General features: G+C 37.7%; 3 protein-coding genes across 6 annotated transcripts in view; 2 read left to right on the top strand and 1 right to left on the bottom strand.

Moving 5' to 3' along the window:
* The window catches only part of LOC111865360 (small subunit processome component 20 homolog), a 65,832-nt gene extending 54,703 nt beyond the window's left edge, over window positions 1-11,129 (top strand). The window contains exons 28-34 of the mRNA XM_023853311.2: window positions 985-1,134; window positions 1,976-2,158; window positions 4,039-4,354; window positions 6,413-6,660; window positions 7,905-8,102; window positions 8,718-8,993; window positions 10,348-11,129. Coding sequence (XP_023709079.1) covers window positions 985-1,134; window positions 1,976-2,158; window positions 4,039-4,354; window positions 6,413-6,660; window positions 7,905-8,102; window positions 8,718-8,993; window positions 10,348-10,494 — 1,518 coding nt within the window. The 3' untranslated portion in view covers window positions 10,495-11,129. The remainder of the gene's footprint in view (window positions 1-984; window positions 1,135-1,975; window positions 2,159-4,038; window positions 4,355-6,412; window positions 6,661-7,904; window positions 8,103-8,717; window positions 8,994-10,347) is intronic.
* A 1,920-nt stretch (window positions 11,130-13,049) lies between these two features.
* On the bottom strand, window positions 13,050-13,987 carry LOC111865369 (rhythmically expressed gene 2 protein). The gene has a single exon (XM_023853337.2). It carries the CDS (start codon window positions 13,835-13,837, stop codon window positions 13,079-13,081), a length of 759 nt encoding a protein of 252 aa, XP_023709105.1. The 5' UTR covers window positions 13,838-13,987; the 3' UTR covers window positions 13,050-13,078.
* A 60-nt stretch (window positions 13,988-14,047) lies between these two features.
* LOC111865368 lies at window positions 14,048-24,014 on the top strand. Of its 4 annotated transcripts, none has more exons than XM_023853333.2 (6): window positions 14,048-14,126; window positions 14,907-15,000; window positions 15,108-15,326; window positions 15,955-16,143; window positions 16,972-18,431; window positions 21,294-21,382. In XM_023853333.2, the coding sequence occupies exons 2-5, from the start codon at window positions 14,922-14,924 to the stop codon at window positions 18,426-18,428; spliced, it is 1,944 nt and encodes a 647-aa protein (XP_023709101.1). In that variant the 5' UTR covers window positions 14,048-14,126; window positions 14,907-14,921; the 3' UTR covers window positions 18,429-18,431; window positions 21,294-21,382. The 4 variants fall into 4 exon arrangements, with proteins under 4 accessions (XP_023709101.1, XP_023709104.1, XP_023709103.1 ...); XM_023853336.2 differs by having other exon boundaries at window positions 14,050-14,126; window positions 16,972-18,225; window positions 21,294-24,014; XM_023853335.2 differs by lacking the exon at window positions 14,048-14,126 and adding an exon at window positions 14,133-14,240.
* Window positions 24,015-25,018: the final 1,004 nt, after the last annotated feature.

Below are 25,018 nucleotides of genomic sequence, written 5' to 3'. Positions count from 1 at the left end.
GAAGAAAGTGAGAATGAGGAAGAGGTGGACAGTGTTGCCAGTAAGAAAGTATCACATGGTGCTGCGCTTAATCATTTGGAATCCTTACTAGACTATCTTGAGAGTGAAGAGGACAGTTTATTAAGTGACAAGCTAATATTACGTAGGCTTCGTACGGATATCCGTAAAAAGGAAAATGCCGCGAAAAAGCAAAAGACAGTATTAAATTATTTTAAGTGTTAAGTGTGACCGTAAAAAGTGCTGGATGTTGTTGAACAGTGATTGAAATAACTAATTCATACTGAGTGTAATGTAAAGAAAGTATTAAATAGGCCATGAGATGACATAGAAATGAGGATGAATAAATTTAAATACAGGTAGGTCTATAGTATTATGAAGGTATTAAAAGGTAAAAGGTAAAGTTGTTCCTCTGCTCAACGAATTAAGCCCTACGCCATTAAGGCGTGTGGGGGAGTGGATGTATAGATCCAAATTTTCTTGACCTCGGCACTAGTTGGAGGTGAGTGGTCAGCTTCACGCCCCGGCCGCTTTACCCCCGGGGAAAGAGCCCCCGGTACCCATTGGATAGGAGGTTGGATGGACCCCAGAGCCGGTCTGGACGATTTGGAGAAGTTAAAATTCTTGACCCTACCGGGACTCGAACTCCGACCCTTCACAGTCGTCCAGCCCGTATAATAAAATTTGGCTTAACCGGGTTTTCGATTAACCGTGGCTTCCATCCCCACCATTAGCCCGGATAATCGAGAGTTGACTGTACCATGGTTTTGACTTTCATGAAATTAGGTAGTATCAGGTATGCAGCCATGATCAACTTACCAGAATCTTGTTTGGAAAAATGGGTTGTTCCTTGTGACTGTGAAGTTGGTATTAAATTGGAATGGTTTTAAGAAAAAAACTGTCCATTTCACTGCCATTCGAAACAGTAATTATTTTGTTGCTGTTATGAAGAAGTAATGCTTACAACGTATTGTATACTGCTTGTAGGTATTCCATCAGTTCCTTATGGATTACCCTCTTGGCAAGAAGTTGGAGCGTCACCTGGCTTTCTACATTTCTCAGCTGAACTATGAAGTTCAGTCAGGGCGAGAGTCTGCTCTGGAGATGGTGCTGTCTGTTATCACCTCATTTCCAATTGTATGTACTGAAACTATGCTGTACTTTAATATAAAGCCACCATTGGCAATCATGTGAAGTAGTATGCAAGAGTGATGTGAAGGTTAGCTTCAGCTCTTTTTCATATCACAAAACTGGAAACAGTACGTTTTAAAATGTAGCAAGTTAGGAATGCACATGTAACTTAACTCTAGTGTGTTCATTCTGTTATGACCTCCAGATTTTAGTTAATCATCTTGAAAACCATAAATCTTGGAAAAAAATGTGTTGGGCCTAAAATGTATGTTTTATTTTTTCTCGGCAACTTTTGTTCAGAACATTCTTCACTGTGACAGGTATTTTGTCTTCATGTAAATTGTCTGTTATTTCTCTATGATAGTAACCAAAATTAGATTGCACTGATAAATCTGTGTGTAAGCATGCATGTGCATATATGTATAAAGTTTTGTAAATGTGGGATGACAGCTGTGACATGATGCTGTTGTGGGTTGCCAGGCAGCAGACTGAGCAGACTCCAGTTGCTGCCTGCTTTTTGCAGGTTTTTTTCATGGCTTACTCTTTGACCTGTAAGATGGAGGTGGTATGTCCCTCTAACATATCAGGCTCTCTCTGAACTGCATGGTATTATGGCCCAGAAGACCATACTTTTTGGGTGATTATGATGGTGGGTGTATTCAGCGGTGATTTTCATTAGCATTCATATCCTGAAAATCTTGTGATTTCTTTATATTTGTCACACAGTGCAAATTGTTGCATCAAATTTATAGTTTTGTTAATTTAAAAATGTTTCCGAATCGAAATTTAGAAAGTTTTCTGTTGTCTCAGACTCAGATTTTTAGACATTTGCTTTATTTTTCTGCAGGGTGTCTTGACTTCACACTCAGGTCTTCTCTTCGTTGCTCTTGGGGCTCAGCTTGTGAATGATGATTCACCAGAATGCAGAAAAATGGTTGCACGTTGTCTTGAAACTATGTTGGAAAGACTTGATAAACATGCCCGTAATCAGCTCTTTGATATAATTATTGTATGGTTCAAAGATAATAAGGTAGAGTATTACATTTTATTTTACAGAATTCTTAGTGTGAATTTGAAACTCTTGATTCATATAAGCTGTAACAGTGTATGCTGGACATTACAAAGCAAACGATGGCATGTGGCTGTGCATGAGAGGGGAATGTGAGGGGTGGCTGTTGTGTGGTGTGGGTACCACTTAACATTATCAGATGATTTGCTATGCACAAAGCCAAGCAGCAGACTGACCTGCTTCACCCTTCTGCACATCACTCAACCAAGTGGTTGAGTGCCTGAGTGCATGACATCACTTAGTATGCAAACTATGACAACGTTGTCAATTTGTCTCAGGACTGAGAGGAGGGAATTAATTGTTGAAGTTTGAGTATTTGAAAGTAACACATCTGTCCACTAAACACTGTTCCATTTCCACATCACCTTATAATAAACTAAGACTTTGTGGGCCAGAAGAATCACATGTTCCTCCGATCAAGTGAGGCTGCCAGTAATGCGCAAGTGTACTTCACAGAAGATTGTCTCGCAAATTTTCTACAGTTCCTTCTTACACCAGTATTGGTGGGTTTAGCATGCACCATTCTGTTGTTCCAGGGCTAAAAAGCAGATCTCATTTCAATGCTCTCCAAGAATTTTTATCTAAAAGTTTAGAAATTGTGAACCAGTATCAGTTTTACCACACAGAAGTTTTCCTGTGTAGTGAGAACTAACTAACAGGATTCACTATATCACATTTTTTGCTCCATATGGCTGTTTAACTTTTATAAACCAGTTTGGTACACTGTAGCTAATAGTCTAACTTGTCATCTTCACATTGTAAGTTACATTTTAATGAAGTTGGTCAAAGCAGACAGAAATTTTACAAGATGAAACATGATTTTGTTGACTCAGTGAAAGGTATTAAAGGTATTCTTAAATTTAGTTTTGGACAAGGAGACTCAGATGTATGTTTTATGACAAATTAAAACATAACAGTGTTTTGTTTTGGCGATGTACAGTAACTGATCTTCTGTTGTGATTTTATGTGCGTTGCATAAAAAGTGTTCTGAACTGTTTCCGTTTTGATAAATGTAAAACACAAAGTTTGTCTTGTCATGCATAGGTTTCTACATTACATTTGCATTCTAAAAGGCCTTCAGAATGCAGTTTCAACAGCATGTACTTTGTTCAGCCTCTAGGTATATGCATTGAAAATTTTCTTCTAAATCTGAGTGTTTTTAAGTTTTCAGTTACTTTTGTAACACTGCCTTTTCTTTCCTTCTTTTTTCCCCATATTCTTACCTGTCACCAACATTATGGCATGAATTTATTTCTCTTACATTATTTCTTGTTTTAGTTTGTAGCAGTTTGACCCAAAAGGTTTAGAAATGTTGTACAGATCAATCCATTCTCAATCTCTGTAGCATTTTCTTATAATGTCAGGCATTTAGTTGGTCACTGCTAGCATTAATAGTAACAGTAGATGTTTAGATTTGCTATTTATTTTATCAGCTGGTGGAAGGAGTTTCTTCATATTGCTTTAAATCCAATCTGCTGTACAGTTCTGTAGTGTTGCTTTCATAACCTGTACTTTATAAGAAAATGTTTTGTGAAATATTGTGCCATCTTCTCATGTTCTTTTCTATAGGCAGAATTCAGTAATGTTCATATTTATAACAAGAACCTGTGTTGGCCTCTTTCCAGCCCAGAACAGCGTTTACAACCCCAAAACCAGACACTTTGGCTATAAAGTTTGCCCATCTCTGTTGTATGTCTTTTCCAAGGTGGGCAGAGAGATCATAATGGCCAAAGAGGCCATATCTGGAGGCACTAGAAACTAGGCACATTCATATGCACAGCAAACATGTGGTAAATGTTGGTGAAATTTGAATTTGAAGTGTTTTAATAACTGGTCATTAGGTGGAGCATAACCGGTTGGCTGCGCAGCTGTGTGGAATCTTCGTTACAGTTGAGAAATCGGACTTCGAGAATCGATTGCCAAAAGTACTCTCACTCATTGTGCAACACCTTAGCTCAGATTTTACCGATGATCAACCAGGGAGATATGTGAGAATTGCACAACCAAATGATGACAGTCCAACTGAAATGGAGAAAAATGAAAGGGTGAGAGATCGCCTTCTTTTCCAAGTGCTCCAGCTGTTACGGAAAATCTGTACTTCCCATCCAGACATTCTTACCGATTCAAAATGGGAAGATGATATGGAGACTGTTGCAGGTACATTATCAGTTCTTTTTGATCCAATACAAAAATCAAAGCATAAAATTATTTCCGTTACTTACCAGATCATTGTGTTATTCTACTTCCAAAGCAGGGTCTGATTAATCTAACTTACTCCACAGAGCTCTCCCCTTGAGAAGCCAACAGTCAGCTAATCAAGAAATTCCCAAGCATTTTACGGATCCTAAAGGTTCATTGACCTCTTCAGAGGAGCCTGCCACTGGTCCCTATCCTGAACCAGATGAATTTATAAGTAACTCCACCTTTCTTTTTATACTCAGTTTTACTTTAGCCCTCTCACAAGCCACTGGATTTCCCATTGGCATTACACACATATCTTTTATAGAAAGAAGGGGATTAAAGAACCAGAACAGACACTGAGAAACAAGTATACATGCCACAGTAGGTTTAAACTGAGGAGAACTATTTGCTATTCAGGCAAAGCAGTCAACTGGGAAACAACTCAGTCATTGCTGCCAACCAACCTGTTTAAAAATAGTTGCATATCTAGTGCAGCAGAATATTTGGACACCAGGTAAAAGAAGAGAATAATCTTTTGGGTTATAATATTGTAACATGTTTGGGTGACTGGAGATAGAGTTTGGATTGTTAATTTGTTTTATTAACAACTTACAGGTCATAACTACAATTAATTATAACACTGTTACTGATTTACACCATCCATGTAATATTGTAATGTGTAGGGGGGGGGTTACGCATGACGAAAATAATGGGTTCTAGGTTGGATGATTGGATTTATTAGCTATCATTGATTTACACAATTTACAGTTAACCATTGCACTGCACTAGGATTCTCAGTTTCCACCAGTCGTCTCCTAGCAATGTATCTCAACACAAAAACTGTCACTTCAAATTACTATGAAGTCTCCTTGTCTTCAATCACTTTGTAATCCTCTGACCTAATCTGTACTAAGCCGATCTTCACAGTTCACTAAGGACATGCTTCATTTTCTTCCTTGTACTCTCAAGTGCTCCTAGCTTCTGAATTCACTCTTCCTATAAGCACTCTGCACAGATTCCATTGAAAACGTGGAATTGTGTTTACCAAGCCGTTGCCTAGAAACAGATTGCATAACCCCGCTGTTATATTGTTGTGTTTCTGTTGCTCAACAGTTGTTACATGGATTAAATATGCCAGGTATCTTGTAGTTCGAAGCTAAGCTTGCTTCCTGCTTCTGCTGGTTTCTTGCTTGGTTTACTCTGCAACCCTGAAGATGGGGATGATATAGTCCTCTGAAACAGCAGGCTTTCTCCAACTCAGATGTTCATAGTCACTGCTGTGGGAACCTCAGAAACAAATGGCAGCCTCAGTAGAAAATGTGTAATCTTTGCATCATCTCCATAAGCCCCAAGAGCAAGTTATTTGGCATGGCATTGGCCATAAGATCTTGATGGAGTGTACAGCAGGTGACTGTCATGAAAGAGTTCTTGTGTTAGTGTTTTCCTACACATCTTTCTGTTTTCTCCTCAACATTGAAGTTATTCTGTGTATACAGAGTCTAGTACATTAATGATATTTTGTGAATTGTATGTATTGCACCAGTGGCACAGCAGTGAACCTTTCCTTAAAAGCCTAAGAATCTCTTGGCTGATTGAGTGAATAATGCCTTCTCAGGAAGATTGTGCTCCTTAGAGGTGGTTGTTTATATATAAATTAAAGGTTTATTTATGAGTAAAATATTAAGAAGCGTGAAATGAATGAATGAATGAATGAAATAACACATAAAGGGCAGGGCTAGACCAGCTCTTGCACCGTGACTTGCAATGATCTATTGTGCACCCCCCTCTGTTTCAAGGCTTCAACAATCCTATACCTCAAATGAAGTGTAGTCGTTAAGAAGCATAGAAGCAGTTGTGATATATTCAAGGGACTGCCCTAATATATGCTTGAAAATACATAAAAATAGACTCCAGTATCCAGATTGAGATTCAAACCCTGACCTTTTAAAATATGACACACAAGTGCTGACCATATACCATGATATTCAGTATATAAATGTGGTATTCATCGTACATTTTATTTTGTGTTCACAGAAACTGCTCAGGGTCTTCTAGCACATCCTCATGAATGGGTCCGTCTTGCTGCTGCACAATTTCTTGGCCATATGTTTAGTTCACTAGATGTCAAGAAGGTTGCCGCAGCAGTATCTAGTCATCACAGTGTTTCTAGAAAAGAGTGTGGTTACTTTTATCATCATACGAAGCAGAGGCTTAAGTCTCTTGTCTTGGATTTCTGTGCACAGCTTCAACCATGTGATATTGGAGCTGAACTTGTGGAACAGGTGCACATTGCAGCAACTCTTGGATATTGTAAACATACATATCATTCCATATCCAGTTTGGATCAGATTCTCCTCTTTTTAGTTTTTCTTTTTTCTAACTTACTGAGACAGACAGGACTCCTTGTATGGGGGATCAGACCAACACAAGGTATCTGTCATCACAGAATAACACAGAAGAACCTGGATACTCTTGAGCAGAGTTCATTGCTACTGCTTTATGGTAACATTGAAATTGCTTCAATTGTAAAAGTCACATTGTGACTGACAGTCAGTCAGTCTGTCTTGGTATCAAGCCCCAGCTGGGGCTCATGACCAGATGTTAGTTTTTAAGCGAAAGTTACTGTCCTGTCCATGTGGAGCGCCCTCTCTGATGAGAGGTCGGGTCTGTCATTTGTCAGTCATAGTCAACAGTATCAATCCATTGTCACTATGTACACTTTTTTTTACAGTTGAATCTTAATATCTAGCATGTATAATATATACAAGGCCTCTGTCAGTCTAGGCTCAGTACAGCAGACTATGCACTATTTCTAGTAGTATTTGCTACCACGGCAGTCTAGTCACTTAAACGGTCGTATGCCTGACCACCGCCAAGTTTAAGCCTCTTATACTTTGCTTAAATTGGTATTTCCATTTTTATATATATACATCCCCCTCCACCTTATCGTGGTGAGGGGGTTTGAGTATGCCAAGGACCCTGAGAGCTATACCAGCGGTAGCGTAGCTACTGGCAGGGCCTCCCTTGCTGGACAGGTCAAAGGGTAGGCATCAGACGAAGAGAGACACCAAAAACCAAAAACTGATGCCGGAAGCAGCGTCATCAGCAGCGACTTGAAGCACAGAGCAAATGATGCTCGAGATGGTTCAAGTTCGTATAGCAACAGGCGTGACCAGAGTGGTTTGAACGGCTGTTGTACTGCGATGTGGAAAGCAAATGGAAAAACTACCACATTATCACTTTTCCTGGACAGTCTCTTTCCAAAAACAGAAGATCACATTAAGTGGAGGAACTGTTTTGGAAGAGACTGTGGACCTGTCATCTGACAGTTACTGATCAATCAATCAATATATACATATCGATTGATGTCCCCCTCCCTCCCTTTCTTTTTGATTAAATAATATTTTTGCTGCTTTTTTTCTTACTTCATTTTATTCCATCTAAACAATTTTCAGTGAGAAATAGTGCCTTGTTGACATACCAGCCCTGTACTGCTGTCCATAACCTGATACTCAAATATTTGCAGGTGGTGAAAGATTTGGTTTTCTTGGGCAGAGTGCTTAAGAATGTCTCTCTGGGAGGTCAGATAGATGAAAATGAGGAACATGAGTCAGGCGAAGAGTCAGAAGATAATCAGATTAAACTTTCATTGCTCTGGATGATTCGACGAATGAGGAAGATAGTGAACATCGAGGTAGTTCGAGCACCAAAATCAACAGCTATGGTAAGTTATGCATGCATTCTTTCTCATACTATCAGTTCAAATGAAATTTGCATTAAAATCATCTCATCTGCAGAATTAACATAGCATTCTAGCTAATATTACCTATGTGATGTAGTGATGGAATGTTTGTATGTATCAGTGTTTAACATAGATTATAATCTATGTTAAACACTGATACATACAAACATTCCATCACTACATCACATAGGTAATATTAGCTAGAATGCTATGTTAATTCTGCAGATGAGATGATTCCTTTCTATCTATCTATCTTTCTATCTATCATTCTACCTTGCCAGGATAGTGCAGTCAGTATAGCAGCTGGCTAGAGGCTGGACGACCGAGGAATTGAAGTTTGATTCCTGGTAGGGTCAGGAATTTTCACTTCCCCATGTCATCCAGACTGGCTCTGGAGTCCACCCAACCTCCTATCCAGTGGGTACAGGGGTTAAAGCGGCCGGGGCTTGAAGCAGGCCACTCACCTCCAGCTAGTGCTGAGGTCAAGAAAACATGGATCTAAACATCCACTCCCCCCTACACCTTCATGGCATTGTGCTTAATTAGTTAAGCACAGTGAAAACTTTACCTTTATCTTATTCTGCCTTGAAATTATAGCGTACAGCCGTGTTCAAGTGGATTGGTGCTATTGTTCTGGATCTGGGACGTGATGGACTTTCTCCTCTGGCAGATCAGCTCCTTGCACCACTGGTCCGTGAATTGGTGAGAACTGATGAATCAGATTCAGGGAAAGAATTGTGTCAACTGGCCAAAGAGGTTTCTGATTTAATAAAAAAGAAGTTGGGAATGGAAGTGTACATGCAACATCTTTCCCGTCTGCAAATCAATCTGGCTGCAAGGCGAGCAGATCGTAAGAAACTCCGAGCACAGGAGGTAAGTTTGGATTTTCTAGGTTGGAAAGGACTTTGGTTTCATCTAAGAGATATTCGTTTATGCTTTATCAGCCCTAAATCCTTTCAGGGTTATGATGCAAATAGTTGTGCCTTTGCTAGGCACTCCAGACATGTCGTGGTGCTATTATTGTGTGGTGTTTTAAATGTTCTTTTCTCCTAGGCATAATATTAACAATTTTTTTTAAATCATGTATATACAAAAATGGCATAGGCAATGCCCATCCAGCCCAAAATTGACAAGTCGTAAAAGCCAAGAGCTAATGCCAGCTGTTGGCTGTATCTGTACTTGTGAAGAACCATCAGATCCATTCAGAAAAATTGCCACGATTTTTTTAATATTATGAAAATACCAACCTAAGAGAGTTGTTACACTACATAATTAATTGTACATAGTTAATAATAAAGTTTTTCTTACATTCAATATCATGATTCATATTAATAGCCAGAACATGTTCAGCATTGATTAGTTGTCAGTGGGTTATTATGGAAGAGCTCTGTGAATTTTACAATGGAGAAATCGCCTCTCAGACAAAATATGCATTTTCTGAATGTGTTCTTTATCACAAAATTGAATTGTTTTAGTTTTGGAGGGAAAACTATGTGCAGTATTGACTTTAACTTAAGTGGGCTATGATGTGCTGTTAAGCATGACTAAAATGTAAACTTGGAATCAGATGTCAGTGTTATAGTATAAAAGAAAATAAACCTTAGAATTTCTCTCACATAAAAGTGACATATCTTCTCTTGAACTCTGGTGTCACTCATCAGTAAACGCATATGCTGCGTTAGAAGGTTAACAACAAAATATAGACACTAAGTGAAGAAATAGTCATCACAATATTATACGTTTTATAAAGACTACAGAACAGACCTATTGGTTAGAAAGCTAGTAAGATACAATTCTGTCAGTGAATGGGTTACATAATGAACTGTGCATGCTGTGACAATAAACCAGTGTGTCCCTTTTGGGGATGCTTTCTGTCCATTTCCTCCCATTGGCTAGGCTTGGGTTCTTTTCTTTTTCCCCTCTTCTTGGATCTCATGACTATGCTCCTAAGCCTAAACAGGCTTATTTCTGAACCTACACACTTGAACCCTGATGATGGGGACAGCATGTTCCTCTGAAACGTCTGTTTCTGCCCACAGAACTATGTCACAACCCAGAAGACCGCATACTAACTACGATTACATAAGCTGACATCAAATACAGTAGTTGTTCAATCATTATATAAAAAGACACTTTATTATGAATAGAAATAAAAATCATTGCATCTGTATTATTTTTCACTGCCTAAAAGTGGGTTTATTTTAAAATACAATTTCAATTGTTTCAGGTTTTGACTAAACCAGAGAAGGCAGCAAAACGAAAAATAAAGAAAAATTTAAAGAAAAGAGAAGCAAAGAGGAAAAGAATTGAGAGTATTAAAGGACAGAAATTCAGAAAGAAGAAGAGAAAGGAATTTCAGATAGAAGATATATAACATAAAATTCAAGAAGTGTATGAGAGCTACAGTACAGACCATGAAAATGAAAACGATGTGCGCAGAGAAAATGGTTATGTAGGAATACATATTCATTCCTGTAATTATTCTGGCTTTCATATAAGTTGATTTCATGTTTTATTGTTACATCATTATTGTGTATTGTTAATTTTTACAAGAGTTCATAATTATGCAAATATTTGTATCTATTTTTATCATTGTATACATAATAAAATAAGTTAATTATAATTAGTCTTTAAAATTTGTAGGTAAATATAATATTACCCATTTATAATGAACTGTCATTTTGAAATTGTAAGGATAGCCCAGATTCAATGGTTGAAAACCTGTTCTTTTTTTATTTCTTTTTTATTTTTATTACAATTCTTTGGTGTAGTTTCAGTTCTAGTGTACCATTTATTTTCCATACTGTGAAGATGGAGACAGCATATTCCTCGAATTTTGGATCTAACCAACATTCCAGAAGACAGTAGTCTTAGATATCTAGTTACTGTACCGTTCAAAAGTAAAATGGTTTAGTGACGGACAGAAACAAATAGAAAATAAACACACAAACTAGTGGTCTGGGGAAGAAATTAAACAGAGTTACCTGATCTATGCTTGCATGGCTTACTCTTTAACCCTGAAGATAGAGGTAGTACATACCTCTGAAATGTTGGTAAACTTCTACCGAGCTGCATAATGTCACATCCCAGAAGACAGTACTCTTCAGTGTGATAACCAGTTTAACTGCAAAATTTAATGTAGTGTCAAGCAATGAGTGTTCACATGTAGCATTTATGTAAACCATTTGTCTTGGTTACTGACATTATCGGAAGAACACGGACTGAGTGTGTTTGAGAATGAGTGCTGAAGAGAATATTTGGAGCCAGGAGGGATGAAGTGGTAGGAGGTGCATAAAGATCACACTATTTGTCAAGTGTAATTAGAATGATCAAGCCAGGGAGGATAAGATGGGCAGGGCATGTAGCACACATGTGGAGAAGAGGAATGCACATAGGATATTGGTGGGAAAGCCAGAAGGAAAGAGACCACTGGGATGTGGGAGGATAAATTGATCTTAGATAATGTGGTCTAGATTGATCTGGCTCAGGATAGGTACCAGTGACAGGCTCTAGTGGACATGGTAATAAACTTGTGGGTTGCATAAAATGTTGACATATTCTTGACTAGGTGAGCAACTGGTGGTTTCTGAAGGACTCAGGTCCATGGGGTTAGTTCATTATGTAAACCATCTGTCATGGCAAAAATGTGTATCTTAAGTTACAATACTGTTTTTACAGTGCTGTATAAAATACAAAATAACAGTATGTCAGTAGTTTCATTCATCATACTTAATGGTGAATAAACAAGGAAGTACAGGGCATGTGATGGTTTTTTTAAACAAATTCTGAACATGTTGGATATGAGATTCTCACAGGGGTGACAGAGAAGAATCTTGAGGGGTGTAATGCTGTGTAGTCTAGCAGAAGTTAGCAGACATTTCAGAGGAACATACAGCCTGCATCTTCAGTACTGAAGAGTAAGCCAAGTAAGTATGCAGGCAGAAGCTTGTTCTCTCATCTCTTTGACCCTGAAGATAGAGGGCCTACATTCCTCAGGAACATCAGGAAACTTCCATCAGACTACATGGTATCACATCCCAGAAAAAAAAAGTACTATTCAAATTCTGATCAGTATCTTAGACCACCTCTGTGGTCTAGTGGTCAGTGGGTCTGGAACAGGGTCCACTCAGCCTCGTGATGATAATTGAGGAGCTATTTCAAGGAAATAGCTGCTCCGGTCTAGAAAATCGAAATTAACGGCCATGGGGATTTGTTGTGCTGACCACCTAAAGGCCCAGGAAATCACTGAAAATATCTATATGTAACTGGAATGATCACAACTGCAACATTGGTCATATAGCACAAGAAATATGCCACCAGGCAAAAAAGACCTTGATCAATACATTTTCTTATTTACAGTTCCCACTCCCATTAGTCTTTGGTGGTATAGGATAAACTGGAGCATCATACAACACCAGCTTCTATGAATGGTCATTTGTATGATTACTGCTATGTCACATGTAGTGGTGATTACAGGTGGGGTTTGGATTGTGTCTTTATTTACTATTTTACCATAACTCCGAACTACAAGCAATTAAAATGTTGCTAATCACATTTTAAAATAACTGCTGCAAATGCTAAGTCTTTTCAGTCTGCAGTGTCTTCACTAGTCATTTCCTGGCACAGGTTTCTAACGGTGGAGATCTGTCAGCGTCTGCACTCGTGTCATTCCTGACTGACTGTTTCACAACTGAACTACACTCCAAATTTGTCCCACTGATAACCCTTCGACAGGAACCACACAGAAAACAGTTCTACTGTTGTAGAGGCATGTTTACCACTGTTGCATAGCAACGGTTGCAGCATGGACTACAGAAAACAGCTCGTCTGTTGTTGCGGGCAATACCTAGCAACGGCCCCTGTTTACAGAATCACCACTTAGAAATGAGTCTAAATGCCACAATATTCATAAAATTTCAAACACCAGTATCTAGAGAACCCTCATATATTTTTAACCATTACTTATGAAGGTGAGTAATGTATGATTCAAAATCTTTCAGAGTTTCAAATACAAGCTCTGGATCAACACCATGATAGTGTTCAGTCACTTTCTTAGGATTCTGATGGACCAGTGCAGCATTCCATCCTGCCTTCACTGCACCTAGGTAATCAATTTCAGGCATGTTACCAACATGGAGGGCTTCATTTGGTTTTATACTTCCATTTCCAAGTTGACACAGTGCCAACCGAAATATTCGGGAATCTGGTTTTTCAAAACCAGCACAATATGACGTTATGATAAACTGAAAATGATGGTGCAAGTCCATAGCTTCAAGAACCGTTTCTAAACGTTCATCATAGTTTGATATAATTCCTAACGGTACACGTAATTTATTAAAATGATTAAGAAGTTCTTCTGCACCTTCCACTGTCTTCCAACACTCACATGTTTTATACAATTCTATAAGGTGATCACCAATAGTGTCGAAAATTGACACATTATATGCGTTTCCCTGCACAGTGTCTTGAAATGTCTTGTTGACCAGTAGTTTCCACCACTTTTCCCAACCCAGGCCTGTCCTTTGACCAAAATTTGGGTGACTGGTACTCATGTATCGCCAATGCTTTTTGAAATTTGCGCTTATCACATTTGGATCTACAATCACACCAAACTGCGCTCCAACGTCGGCATATTTTTCTGCCGGTGGTACTCGAAAGGTCAATAGTGTTTCTGTCACATCGAATGTTACTAACCTCAATCGACTGAACTGGTGCATTGCAGGAAAACAAAAACCAGATCGAAAATAGATATTCGTAACAAAAATATGCGTCTTCTTATAACTCCCGAACTTAACGCTTTCAAACAAGTATTTTCTGATCGTGCAAACACCACATAATCCAAAAACGTATCTCTTTACCACTATAATCACAGACTACTTCGCTAAATTATGATCGATTATGATTATAACCGGCGCTTGTTGTCTGTGATAATCGACAACATGCTTTAAAAATGGCGCGTAGTGTGTATCATAGGAATGGAGTGATTTGTGGATATACTTTGAGCAGGTTTTGTATCATTTTTTGGCTGTATGTTAAGAATTACGTTGCTCCTAAATGCTATGTATAATCGGGCTGAAAGAGTATTTGTGTGTTTCTTGTGTCTCAAGTTTTGCAGAAGAGGTATAGTTTGTTCCTTTATCATAATTAGTAATAGTAATGTGCCCATATTTTCTAGTTTCTATTCTCTTTTCTTTAACACAGTGGTACAGTAATAGATATGTGCCCATATATTCTAGTTTATATTTTCTTTAACACAGTGGTTAACTGCAAAACATATTGTGTTAATTTCAAGAGCGAGAGATGCTGCTATGGCTGTTGTTTGCCAACTGAATATGTTCAAATGGCTGTAAACAGTTTTTAGTAGCAGGATTTGAACTGAAGAATGTAACAGGATAGGTGTCAGGTCAGGTTCCTTTGGTCATAGTACTACTGTATATGTAGCTGTATTTCTTCCACATTAAGGAATGCCGAATTTATTTTTGTATATGTTGTCACATAGTATTTTATGTCTTCATGTTCCTTCACTGGGTGAAATGAAATCATAGGACTTTCTCTGTTCTGGTTTTGTAATTTAGTGACTGTAAAAATATGAAATCCAACATTTTAGTTAGGTAACAAAAGCTGAAATAATTGTAATATGATAAATTTATTGATGGAGATCATATATTAAGAATATTTTGTGCTATTATTATGTCATGTTTTTGTTGATACTGATTGAATATACCCATCATGTTTTCGTGAAATAAAGGTTTGACATTTATTGTTGGGTTGTGAATTTGATTTCAGTTAGCATGAAGAACCATGGAGGAAACACCAAAGTCTAAGCGACGTTCCAGACTTACAAAGGGTAGAGTAGTAAAAAATAAATCCAGCTTGAAAGGTAAGGAACTTAATACTAAATAACCTCTGCAGTTGTGTCACTATCATTAATTATTTTACAGACCTGTTATAACAGTTTCTGCTGATAAACATTTGTGTGTTTTGTAGAATGTACACCAACAAAGGCAGTACCTCCAAAAGATCATAGCACTCCATTGGACTGTAAGAAAGTTTCAAGTACTTCAGCAACAATAAGTGATGAACATAAAGATGTCACTGAGGATGAAGATGATGAATGTAGCCCATTTCACTTTTACTGCACACAGGATACGTTGGCTGTGGGGTGGGATTGTGGCTCCCCACAACAGAGACCCAGCAAAAGATTAGGTAAACAAAAGAAGTAATGAATTGTGTTTAACATATTTTATGATGTATATAACAACAGTGTTTAAAACTATTATTTTGGACTTTGTCCAGGATTCACCTTTATTGAAAATGCTGTATTTTGGAAATTGGTTCTGTTTCTGCCTTCAGATGAACAGGACAAGGAAGGAAACCTATTCTCTTGGGCCTCTTGGTAGAGGTACTCCCCCCTACCATGCTCCATGGTTTGAGAGTAGCTGTCGTGAGTAGCCCAGTAGAATAGAGTTTTTTAATGTCCTCTTTATCCAAAGACAAAAATGGAACCAGTTAAAGAAATATAATGGTTTCAGTAAACTTGGAGAATGGACGAAGTACAAAATAATGGATTTAAGTAAGAGACGTGTTGTCAAGTCACATGTTTCTCCATGGTGCTGCAGTATTCTGTGAAACATAAGAACTACATGCAGTAGCTATCACACAGCCTGGAGAAACAACTGAATGTGACAAACACAGCCATGTACTGGATTGGAAGTATTTCCAGGATTTACCAAGTAGGGGCATAGTGAATCACAGAAGAGTTATGGTAGTTCCACTGAAGCAGTTAAATGGGTTAATATGTAGTAATAACTGTAATAAATTCCTTTAATTTCAGAATCAAAAGTTAAGAGAAAACTCACTAAAGGAAATTCATTTACACAGAAGAAACAGAGCTTGAAATCATGTTCACCCATCGAACCATTACGTCCAAGAAGAAGATTTAACATAGAGAAACCGACTGGTGATCTTTCGGAGCTTATTCCACAGTTGCAGTTTGTAGCAGATCTTGTTAAAAAGATAAAAGGTAATAATTATATAAATTTGTCAGTGTAGTATAGAATACAGTAGGGTCTGGTTTGTGCCTGTGTGTGTTTGATGTCATTCTCGTGTCATTTCCATGTAAATTTGTATTTTCACATATGTATACAGGTGGAGCTCTGTGTTTTCAAAACAGTGTCATTTGTAGGATAAGAAAGTAACATAATTTACAGTTTTAAAAGAGATGAATGGTGAAGGGGATGATAAGATAAAAAATAGATGGATTCCCTGCTGAATTTTAGTGGGCTTTTTCCACTTGAGAAGAATATAACAGATTGAAGGGATAAGGTATAGTAAAGCTATCCCTGTAACAGGCTGTGGAGGCCCATAGGGTTGTGAGATGTTGAGGCTCCCACATTTTCTAGACAGTCGGCTCACAGATGGCGGTGATTTTGTCAGCCTTACATGCCGCCTGCCCTTCATCCCCCAGGAAGATTCCTGGTTCTCATTTCTGTTAGAGGCTGAGTCAACCCCAGGGAAATAGTGTGGTTGGAAGGATTAGGTCAACTGCAAAAATGCAATGACCTCATTGGGAATCAAACCCACGACTTACTAAGCATCTTAATGTACAGCATAACTCAAAATTTTGGAAATCAGTGTACTGAAATGGTCATATAATACATGTACAGTGAAACCCTCATTTAAAGTTCAGTTTCAGTCATCCCAAACCAATAAATCAAGTGTTAAATTATCTACTTTTAAGATTCTCCTCTGATTAACAAATCCACTACTCTGCAAAGAAAATTTAAATAAGGGCATCACTGATAATTTCATGTCAATAATTGAAAAATTTTTGTTCATGCTTTACCAACAGATCAGGATGATGGAACAACACAATGCGATGAAAGTTGTGCAACAGATGGTAGAAAAGAGGATGGTACAGTTAGTACTGTGATGAAGGCAGAAGGATGTAGTTCATTTTGCAGTAAGGAAGAAAATTTGGCTGTTAATGCACCAAAGAATGGAAAAGAACTGATTTCAAATGATAAACAAAAGGTGGAAAGGGCCCATATTGTGTCACCTCATCAAGACTTGGATTTGTTAAAAGAGAAGCAGCAAAACATAGGCTGTGAGACTTTTTCTGCATTGTTGGATGATGATGCAGATCAGTATATGCTGCGTTGCTCCCAGGAGGTAGAAGAAAACTTAAGTAAAAACATTACTGTTGTTTGTGGTGATAACTCAGAGCTGCTGTTACCTGATTACAAAAACAGTGAACTTTTTTCTGTAGAATCTAAAGTTAGAAGTCCAGATATTTGCAGACCAGATAAAAATAGTCCATTCCATGTTAAGCTTAATAGTAGTGGCTCTAAGAAAGCAAACAGTCCGAAAGTCGGAACTAAGTATTATGTACGAATTAAATCGGGAACACCAAAATATTCTAAAAATGAACATGGCCATTCTCGGTCTTCAGTTAACCATTCAGGTGCTACAGTGCGAATATGTCATACTAGAACTAACACAGAATCAGCAGTAATCAATTCTGTGCCTTCTAATACAAATGAGTTTGCATTTGATGACTCATTTGATGCTGTGATACAAAATTTATCAGAGGAGGATATTGAAATGTTGAGTCAGGGTCAGATCGTTGACAAAAAGAATGCAAGAAAGATAACTGGCACAAATATTTGTAAACCAACCTCTCAAAAAGTGGAGGACAAAACTGAGATTAACTGTAAGAGAGGGAGCATACAGAGATTTGCATCAGGACAGTTGTCTCCTACCTATAGACTGACAGGTAACAACCGACCACTTAATCAGGTTAACAGCAACAGGCAAATGAATAGTGTGAATCAAGGACCTGCACTGCGTGAAGTTTCTGCACCTAGGGTTAATAAAATGCAGTTTCTACTAAAAGTGCCCTCTGCGATGTGTAGTAATCGCAGGTTATCGGATTGCTCACGCCCAGATTCACCTGTTCAGTTCAGTGAGCCACATTTTAACAAAGACATACCACTTGTAAAGAATAAATTGTTTGTTACACAACAGAGACCAAGTGATAGTGCACATGTGAAGAATAGTGACGGTGTTCAGCCGAATTCCTCTGCCATCTCTAATTCACTGGCACGTAAGTATTATGTACGAATCAGATCTAGAAGCCTGGAATGTTCTAGATGTGAAAACTGTGCTTGTGGTTTTTCAGTCAATTGTTTGAGTGCTAGTGTTCGAAAATGTCATGGTCATCCATATTTATGTAGTAAACACAGTGAGGAACAGAGGCACAGTAAAAGGGCAGTAAAGGCCCCTTGCACCATCTTGGACACACTTTAACATGTAAGTCTACATGCAATATTTATCATCATATTTCCATTATTATTAGTATTGGCAGCTGGAATAGTGTAGTTGGTATAGCGACTGGTTACGGGCTGGAAGACCAAGGGATCAAAGTTCAAGTCCCAGTGGGGGCAAGAATTTTCACTTCTCCATGTTGTTCGGACTGGCTCTAGGGCTCACCTGGCCTCCTATCGAATGGGTACCAAGGGCTCATTACCCAGAGGTAAAGTGGCAGGGGCATGAAGCTGACCACTCACGTCCAGCTAGTGCCAAGTTCAAGGAAACATGGGTCTGTACATCCACCCCCCCACCCCCAATATGTCCTCATGGCATAGTGCTTTATGAGGCAAAGTGAACAAGTTTACCTTTACCTTACACTGTATTTAAGTTAATTTATGAGGTTTGTTCAAATGCAACATCTTGGGGGATTTTTCTGTGTGAAGGAGTAGAGGCCATTAGAACTAGTCCCCTTCGGGGGTTAAGGCAGCCATCCCATTGACACTAGCTGCTGGATGCCCTATGAGGAATCCCCTGGTTTGCTCTTGCAACCACTGCAACTTTGATATCTTCATCCCAACTCCCTTTCTTAAGGGGCTGATTGTATGGAAATCATGTGATGACAATGTTCTGCACAGTGCTCACCACATGGGGATGGATGTTGTATCATGATACGTCTCGTGAGGATGCCAAGACACTTTCTCTTGATGGTTGTATGAAGGTCTTGGAGGGTTCTGCAAAAGAACTGTGCTTTGATGGTGACATCAGGGTCCCTGGATGAACAGAGTGACAGCTGTCCTGTTTTGCACTTGAAATGCCAGTATTTAGTTGCATCAGTGCTTTCATGTACTCTGACACCCCTGTAGATTCTAAAGGGTTCTGATGTTGGTGAATAACACACAGAATTACTAGGTTTTTGGACTTTTTCCATCGTCCAGTATTCTAGAAAATGGAAAACATGACGTTTCAGAAACTGGATCTTGTCCAGTGATTGAGATTAGCTATTTTCTGAGTGGCCCAACTGAGCAGGTGTTCCCCCCTCACCTAAGGATGGAAACAGGTCCAGTTTCTGAAATGAAATGTTTTCTGTTTTCTGGAATACTAGATGATGGAAAAAGTCCAAAACCCCAGTAATTCTGACAAACTTGTTTTGCTGCACCATTGTCAGATTCTTGTGTGTTATGCATACAGCTGCATGATCACCTGTGGCTGGCCATATTTGCTAGAAGAGCATCAATTAGTTTTTATTTGAACAGCCTTCATTATTATTATTATTATTTAGTCTTTACTTTAAGGATGAGTTGTTAATTTACTTGGGTTGCTCACATTTGTAAGTTGTTCTGAAAGAGACTGTAATGATGTTACATATGCTTTGAGAGTTGCATATGTAATGCATGGCATTTTGCCAATAACATGGTTTCTGTACATCTTATATCATTTCTGAATCTTGGAATATGGCAGAAAAGATGGTCATGTTTTTCTCTGTTGGTGTCCACAGTTGTATTAAGGCAGAAATGGACAGACAGTTTCCATAAGTGCTTTGTGTGCAATATTTTTAGAAGTATAGTAAGTATAATTAGTGCTGTCCTACTGTTGGATTAAGTGTTATATCAGATTGAACAATGGTTTGGTACCCAAAATTACAAAAGGGGTAGATATTGAATTAATATTGTCACGTGTTGGGTATGTCACGCGACAAATAACTTTACGTGGGTATTGGATTTAGCGAATCTTTATTGAACATTCACTCTTACACACCGTACAATTATTATCACTTGTAGTGTCACTTGACTTCTGACCTAATATATCAATGCGACATCTCAACTATCCTTGGCCATGGCTAGATCTCAACTGTCTTCTGTCTGTATCGTATGGCGACTAGGTTCCACCTGTCCCTTGCTGTCTGTAGCTCTTGGCTTATGTAGGTGTTCTGCGGACTCAGTAGAGGACACCCCTCGCCAAGGTTCGATCTCACGTGTTCGGCAATCTGTTGCTTCAGGAACACTCCTTATACACTGGTAACGAGTTTTGTCTCATCCGTTGTTACTCAACGGCCTTCTGTTATTCATCTCCGGGGAAACGCGTTCGTTGTTTCGGCATTGTCTACGCAACGGCTTGCTGTTATTGCGTTACCATGGAAGTGCCTATTCCAAATATATGACAATATCTATGATATCAGTGCTGAATTACCTCCATTTAAGATTTTCTTCTGTTTGGTGTTCAAATTCATTGTTCCCAAAATAAAGCTTAAATAGGAATTCCAGTGTGATAAGAACTTTTTTTCTTCAGACCATTTTCATTACATATATGTTTCTTTCTTCGCCATGCTTGTTATACTTATCTTACAGTAAGAAGTAAGGGTAGAGTTATCCCAGTGCTTAATTAAGGACCACACCATGAAGACTTATGTGGGAGTGGAGGTGTAGTTGCTCCATTCTTGACCTCAGCTCTAGATGGAGGTGAGTGGTCAGCTTTACCCCCCTGTCACTTTGCCCCGTGGGGAAAAAGAAACCAATACCCATTTGATAGGACGTATGGTGGACCCCAGAGCCGGTCTGAATGTTATAGACAAGAGAAAAATCTTGCCTCTTTCTGGAATCGAACCCCAGCCATCCAAGCCAGTAGACCATTGCTATACCAACTGAGCTATTCCAGCTCTGCTTTCCTCACAGTAAACAAATAAAATAAAGAATGTTAGTTTGAAATATATCTTAAAATTCTCCTTTTTCTTTATGTTAGCTTTTATATGAAACTCAATTTAATATGACAGTAAAAATTGTTTGGTTGCACTTGTAAAATTGTGTTCTGTGTAAACATGAAGTAGCTCCTGAAGTCGACCAGTAACGATTATGTTCTGTGTTTCAGTTAATGTCGTGCCAAAATCATCACCACAAAAGTATACACCAGAGGAGATACAGAAGAAACGACTAGAAGCAATAAAGAAACTAGAAATGAAGAAGATGACCATGTTGTGTGAAAAGGATAAGCATTGTCATCTTTCTAAGGGTCCCTGAGCAGATAAGATGTGCACACCATATGTAACATAATATCATTTTGTACCACAAAGTGTGTTATGGTACAAGCTTTCATAACTTTCTGTACTTCAGCTGGTAACCTTCAGTTTCAGGTTTCATCCAAAATCAGTTGTTGGTCTTTATCTTACTATACATTGATTAATATCAGGGAAGAAATGCTAAGTTACTAAAAATCTTGCTTATTGGAAGATTTCACAGGATAATAGATACAAGTGCTGGAGAGGTGAAATGCGTACAATTTTACTGTATGAAAAATATATTAATTTTTAACTTGAAGCATGTATTTCTCACATATAGGAAACCTTTGTTCTGCCTGAAAGGTGACTAGAAAATACCAAATCTTTGTCTGTTAAAAAACATTGAACTATTTAGAAAGAAAACTGTGGGCATTTTTAAATTAGACTTAATGTAAGCACTGAACTCGTGTTTTCAGTAGTGAGTCTTCACCATTGTGTAACAGAAATACAGTACACCCTTAAGAGATGTTGGATTAGAGGTCCTTACAGTTGTGACTATGAATAGTACATTTGGGTTTTAATGCCATACGGTTCAGAAAAAATCCTGTTTTTCAGAGAAGCATATAGAACGTCTATCTTCACGATCGAAGAGTAAGCCAAAAACAAACCAGCAGCACCTCAGCTTGTCAACTGCTTCTGGTGTCTTGCTAGGCATACTCTTCAGTCTTGAAGATGTAGGCAGTATTATTCTGTGAAACACTGTGCTTTCTCTGGACTACACGGCATTCCAACCCATAATGCACTACACTTGTATCGTAACCAAAGTTATGGTGCTGCGGTTAGCATCTTTACCTTTATTTGGAAGGGGATCCTGTATCATAATTTTCTTCAATTGTTCAAGTTAAGTTCCATGATAATACTGTAAAATATTCAGTTCCCACTACTAACATGTTTTCATACTCACATTCTGTAAAGTTTTCCATCCTCTTGACCCATGTTTGGAGGCAGAGGTACTGCTTATTTTATGATATTGCCACAGACTAGTGTTTCCTCACATTTTCAATATTTTGCCTTTCATAAAGGTAAAGGTTTCAATCAGTGAGCAAAACTCTCTGACTGAGAGTCCAGTGCCTTATTTTGAGATGAACAGGTCCCTTTCCATGTGTTTGCGTATAGTTTTGTGCACAGTAGAAAATTTTTATCTCAAAAAGATTTCAAGGAATTGGGTTTGAGATGTAAAATTTTTGCAGGAAGTCTTTTTACATTTTCTTAATATCAGCTGTAAATTATTCTGATACTATTTTTATCCTATTTCTTTATGTCATTTGAAATGAATGCCATATGATAATTAGAAATGAAAGTTACTGAAAAATGTAATTGAAGTTTCAGTAAGTTTGCATTACATAATAATATAGAAACTGAGTTTTCATCTTATTCTGTGTATAGTATATCAGATACTGTAAATAAACAAGTTGCTAAAATGATGCTCCTAAGAAATAAATTGTAGTGTGTGGTTTGTATATACTCAGCTGATATTGTTCGCAGAGTAGCTTTCAGAAGAGTGCCTGAAGAAAATATACTTCACAGTTACACTGAAAAGAGATTATTAAATTGTGAAAACATTCCTATTGTTAAAGTATTATTATGTGTTATCTTGTTAAATTGCCCCGTAAAATAGAGATATGTTGTACAGTTCATCGTTGATACTGATTTCTTTAGGAGAATAGAATCACCTCTTCAAATATAAGATTAAAAAAGTCATACAGTAAAATTATAATTAAGCAAGAAAACTGTCATTTTGCATTCATCGACTATATGAATATAAGTGAGATTTTGTTGTATGTTATTTAATTTGCTTTCTGAATATTTGCAACAAGTTGGAAATATACCAGTGTATGTATATGCTTTAAGACTCAGTGAATGATATTAGATTTTCTGGGTAATTTTCTACTTAAATTTTACTTGATACTGGACTTGATCAATTATTGTAACAGGATTATAAGATTCATTTTCTGTGTAAGTAGAATCATTCTAGTGAATCTTATAAAATTATCCTTGGTACTGATTATATTGGTTTCTGAAATTGTATGAAGAGTTTAGTACTATTCTGAATTATTTTAGGAAGAGTCTGATTTCTATGAGGATCTGTTGTTCATGTGTTAAGTAATATATTACTTTCACTTTTTCAAGAAGAGAGAATTTCTGTTGTGTGTAATGCGAAATAAGTTAGGAGGTTAATTAAATGTGTTGCAGTGGTAGGTAAACATGTATCATGTGATAAATGTTGCATAATATTACAGTTCAAAAATTATATTTTGATTATGTTATTTTCATTATTTTAAATACAGTGCGACCTCTCATAAAGAATACAATCTTATGGGATGTGTCACCATGTCCCATGTGTTGTAACCCACATTCCTCCAAAATGTAGATGAACTACCGAACTACATGGTGTCATATCCCAGAAGATAGTACTGTTCATAGCCACCACTATGAGAACCTCAAATCCAGCATTTCTTTCTTAGTTCTAAAACCCTCATATTCTTTTCCAATCTGAATGTTATAGCAAATAAAGCAGATGTTTCACATGTCAACTAAATCTGATGAAATGTGCTGCAAGCTCTCAACCTGATGAGGCAGCTGTGTTTGCCTATTTATTCGTACACGAGAGGCCTCAAGGACAAAAAAAAACTGCTATTTTATTTCACAGGAACTACTTGAGCTAGAGTGATGGAACTTGAAATGTTTACTTATTTCTAATGTGACAGTAAGTGGAACTAAATTGATGCATTGGTAAAATTAATCACCAGATGCCAATGGTGGTGGCTAATTACAGGCAGATGCTTAAAACATGCAATAGACATAAAAAGAATATAAAGAGAAAATAATAAATCAACTGGGATTATAAAAATTAAAGATTCTCTATGGTAACTGTATTCCTATTTAAAGTATTAAAATACTGATTAGTGTTGTTACTACTGTTAGTAGTGTTGGCACATCTAGCTGAAGGGCTGGACATTGCACTGTTGATTATGGTGGAACTCTAAAAGTTTGATGTATGAAGACTAATGTAACCTTGATATACTGGCAGTTTTTTTTCCCCCCACATAAAAATTTAGAGGAAATGACATCAAGTCACAATTTCAAGAAAAGTCAGGCTGATGAAAGCAGCTGTAACATAAATTCTCTAATTTCTGTTGTGTAGTTTGAAAATTATTGGAATCTCTTGGGCTCTGACAGAATTAGAGCTGTGTATAGAACCTTAAGGCTCTCCATTGAAGAAAGGGTTTTGTTCTGAATTGAGTGAGGCGTAGAAGCTTTAGTGCTAAAAAGATACATGAGTAACATGTTGCTGGAAATGCAGTTTACTGTAAAGCTCAATACCAAGGTAGTTAACACAGTTAAGAACCAAAATTAAAACATTGCCAATATTGTAGTTAAAATGGATGCTGTTCATCTTACAGGTGAAAGAAAGAACACAAATGACAAGCCACTGTGAAGGCCTAAAATCAGTTAAAGAAATAACGCTGGTTTTCTGAATATTGAGGTCAGTGTAATTTTTAAAACATCAGTTCTTCACCACATAAATATTGTTTCT

Source organism: Cryptotermes secundus, unplaced genomic scaffold, assembly GCF_002891405.2.
Source record: "Cryptotermes secundus unplaced genomic scaffold, Csec_1.0 scaffold114, whole genome shotgun sequence".
NCBI lineage: Eukaryota > Metazoa > Arthropoda > Insecta > Blattodea > Kalotermitidae > Cryptotermes > Cryptotermes secundus.
Note: the sequence above shows the minus strand (reverse complement) of the source record. Positions and strands in the feature narration are given on the sequence as shown.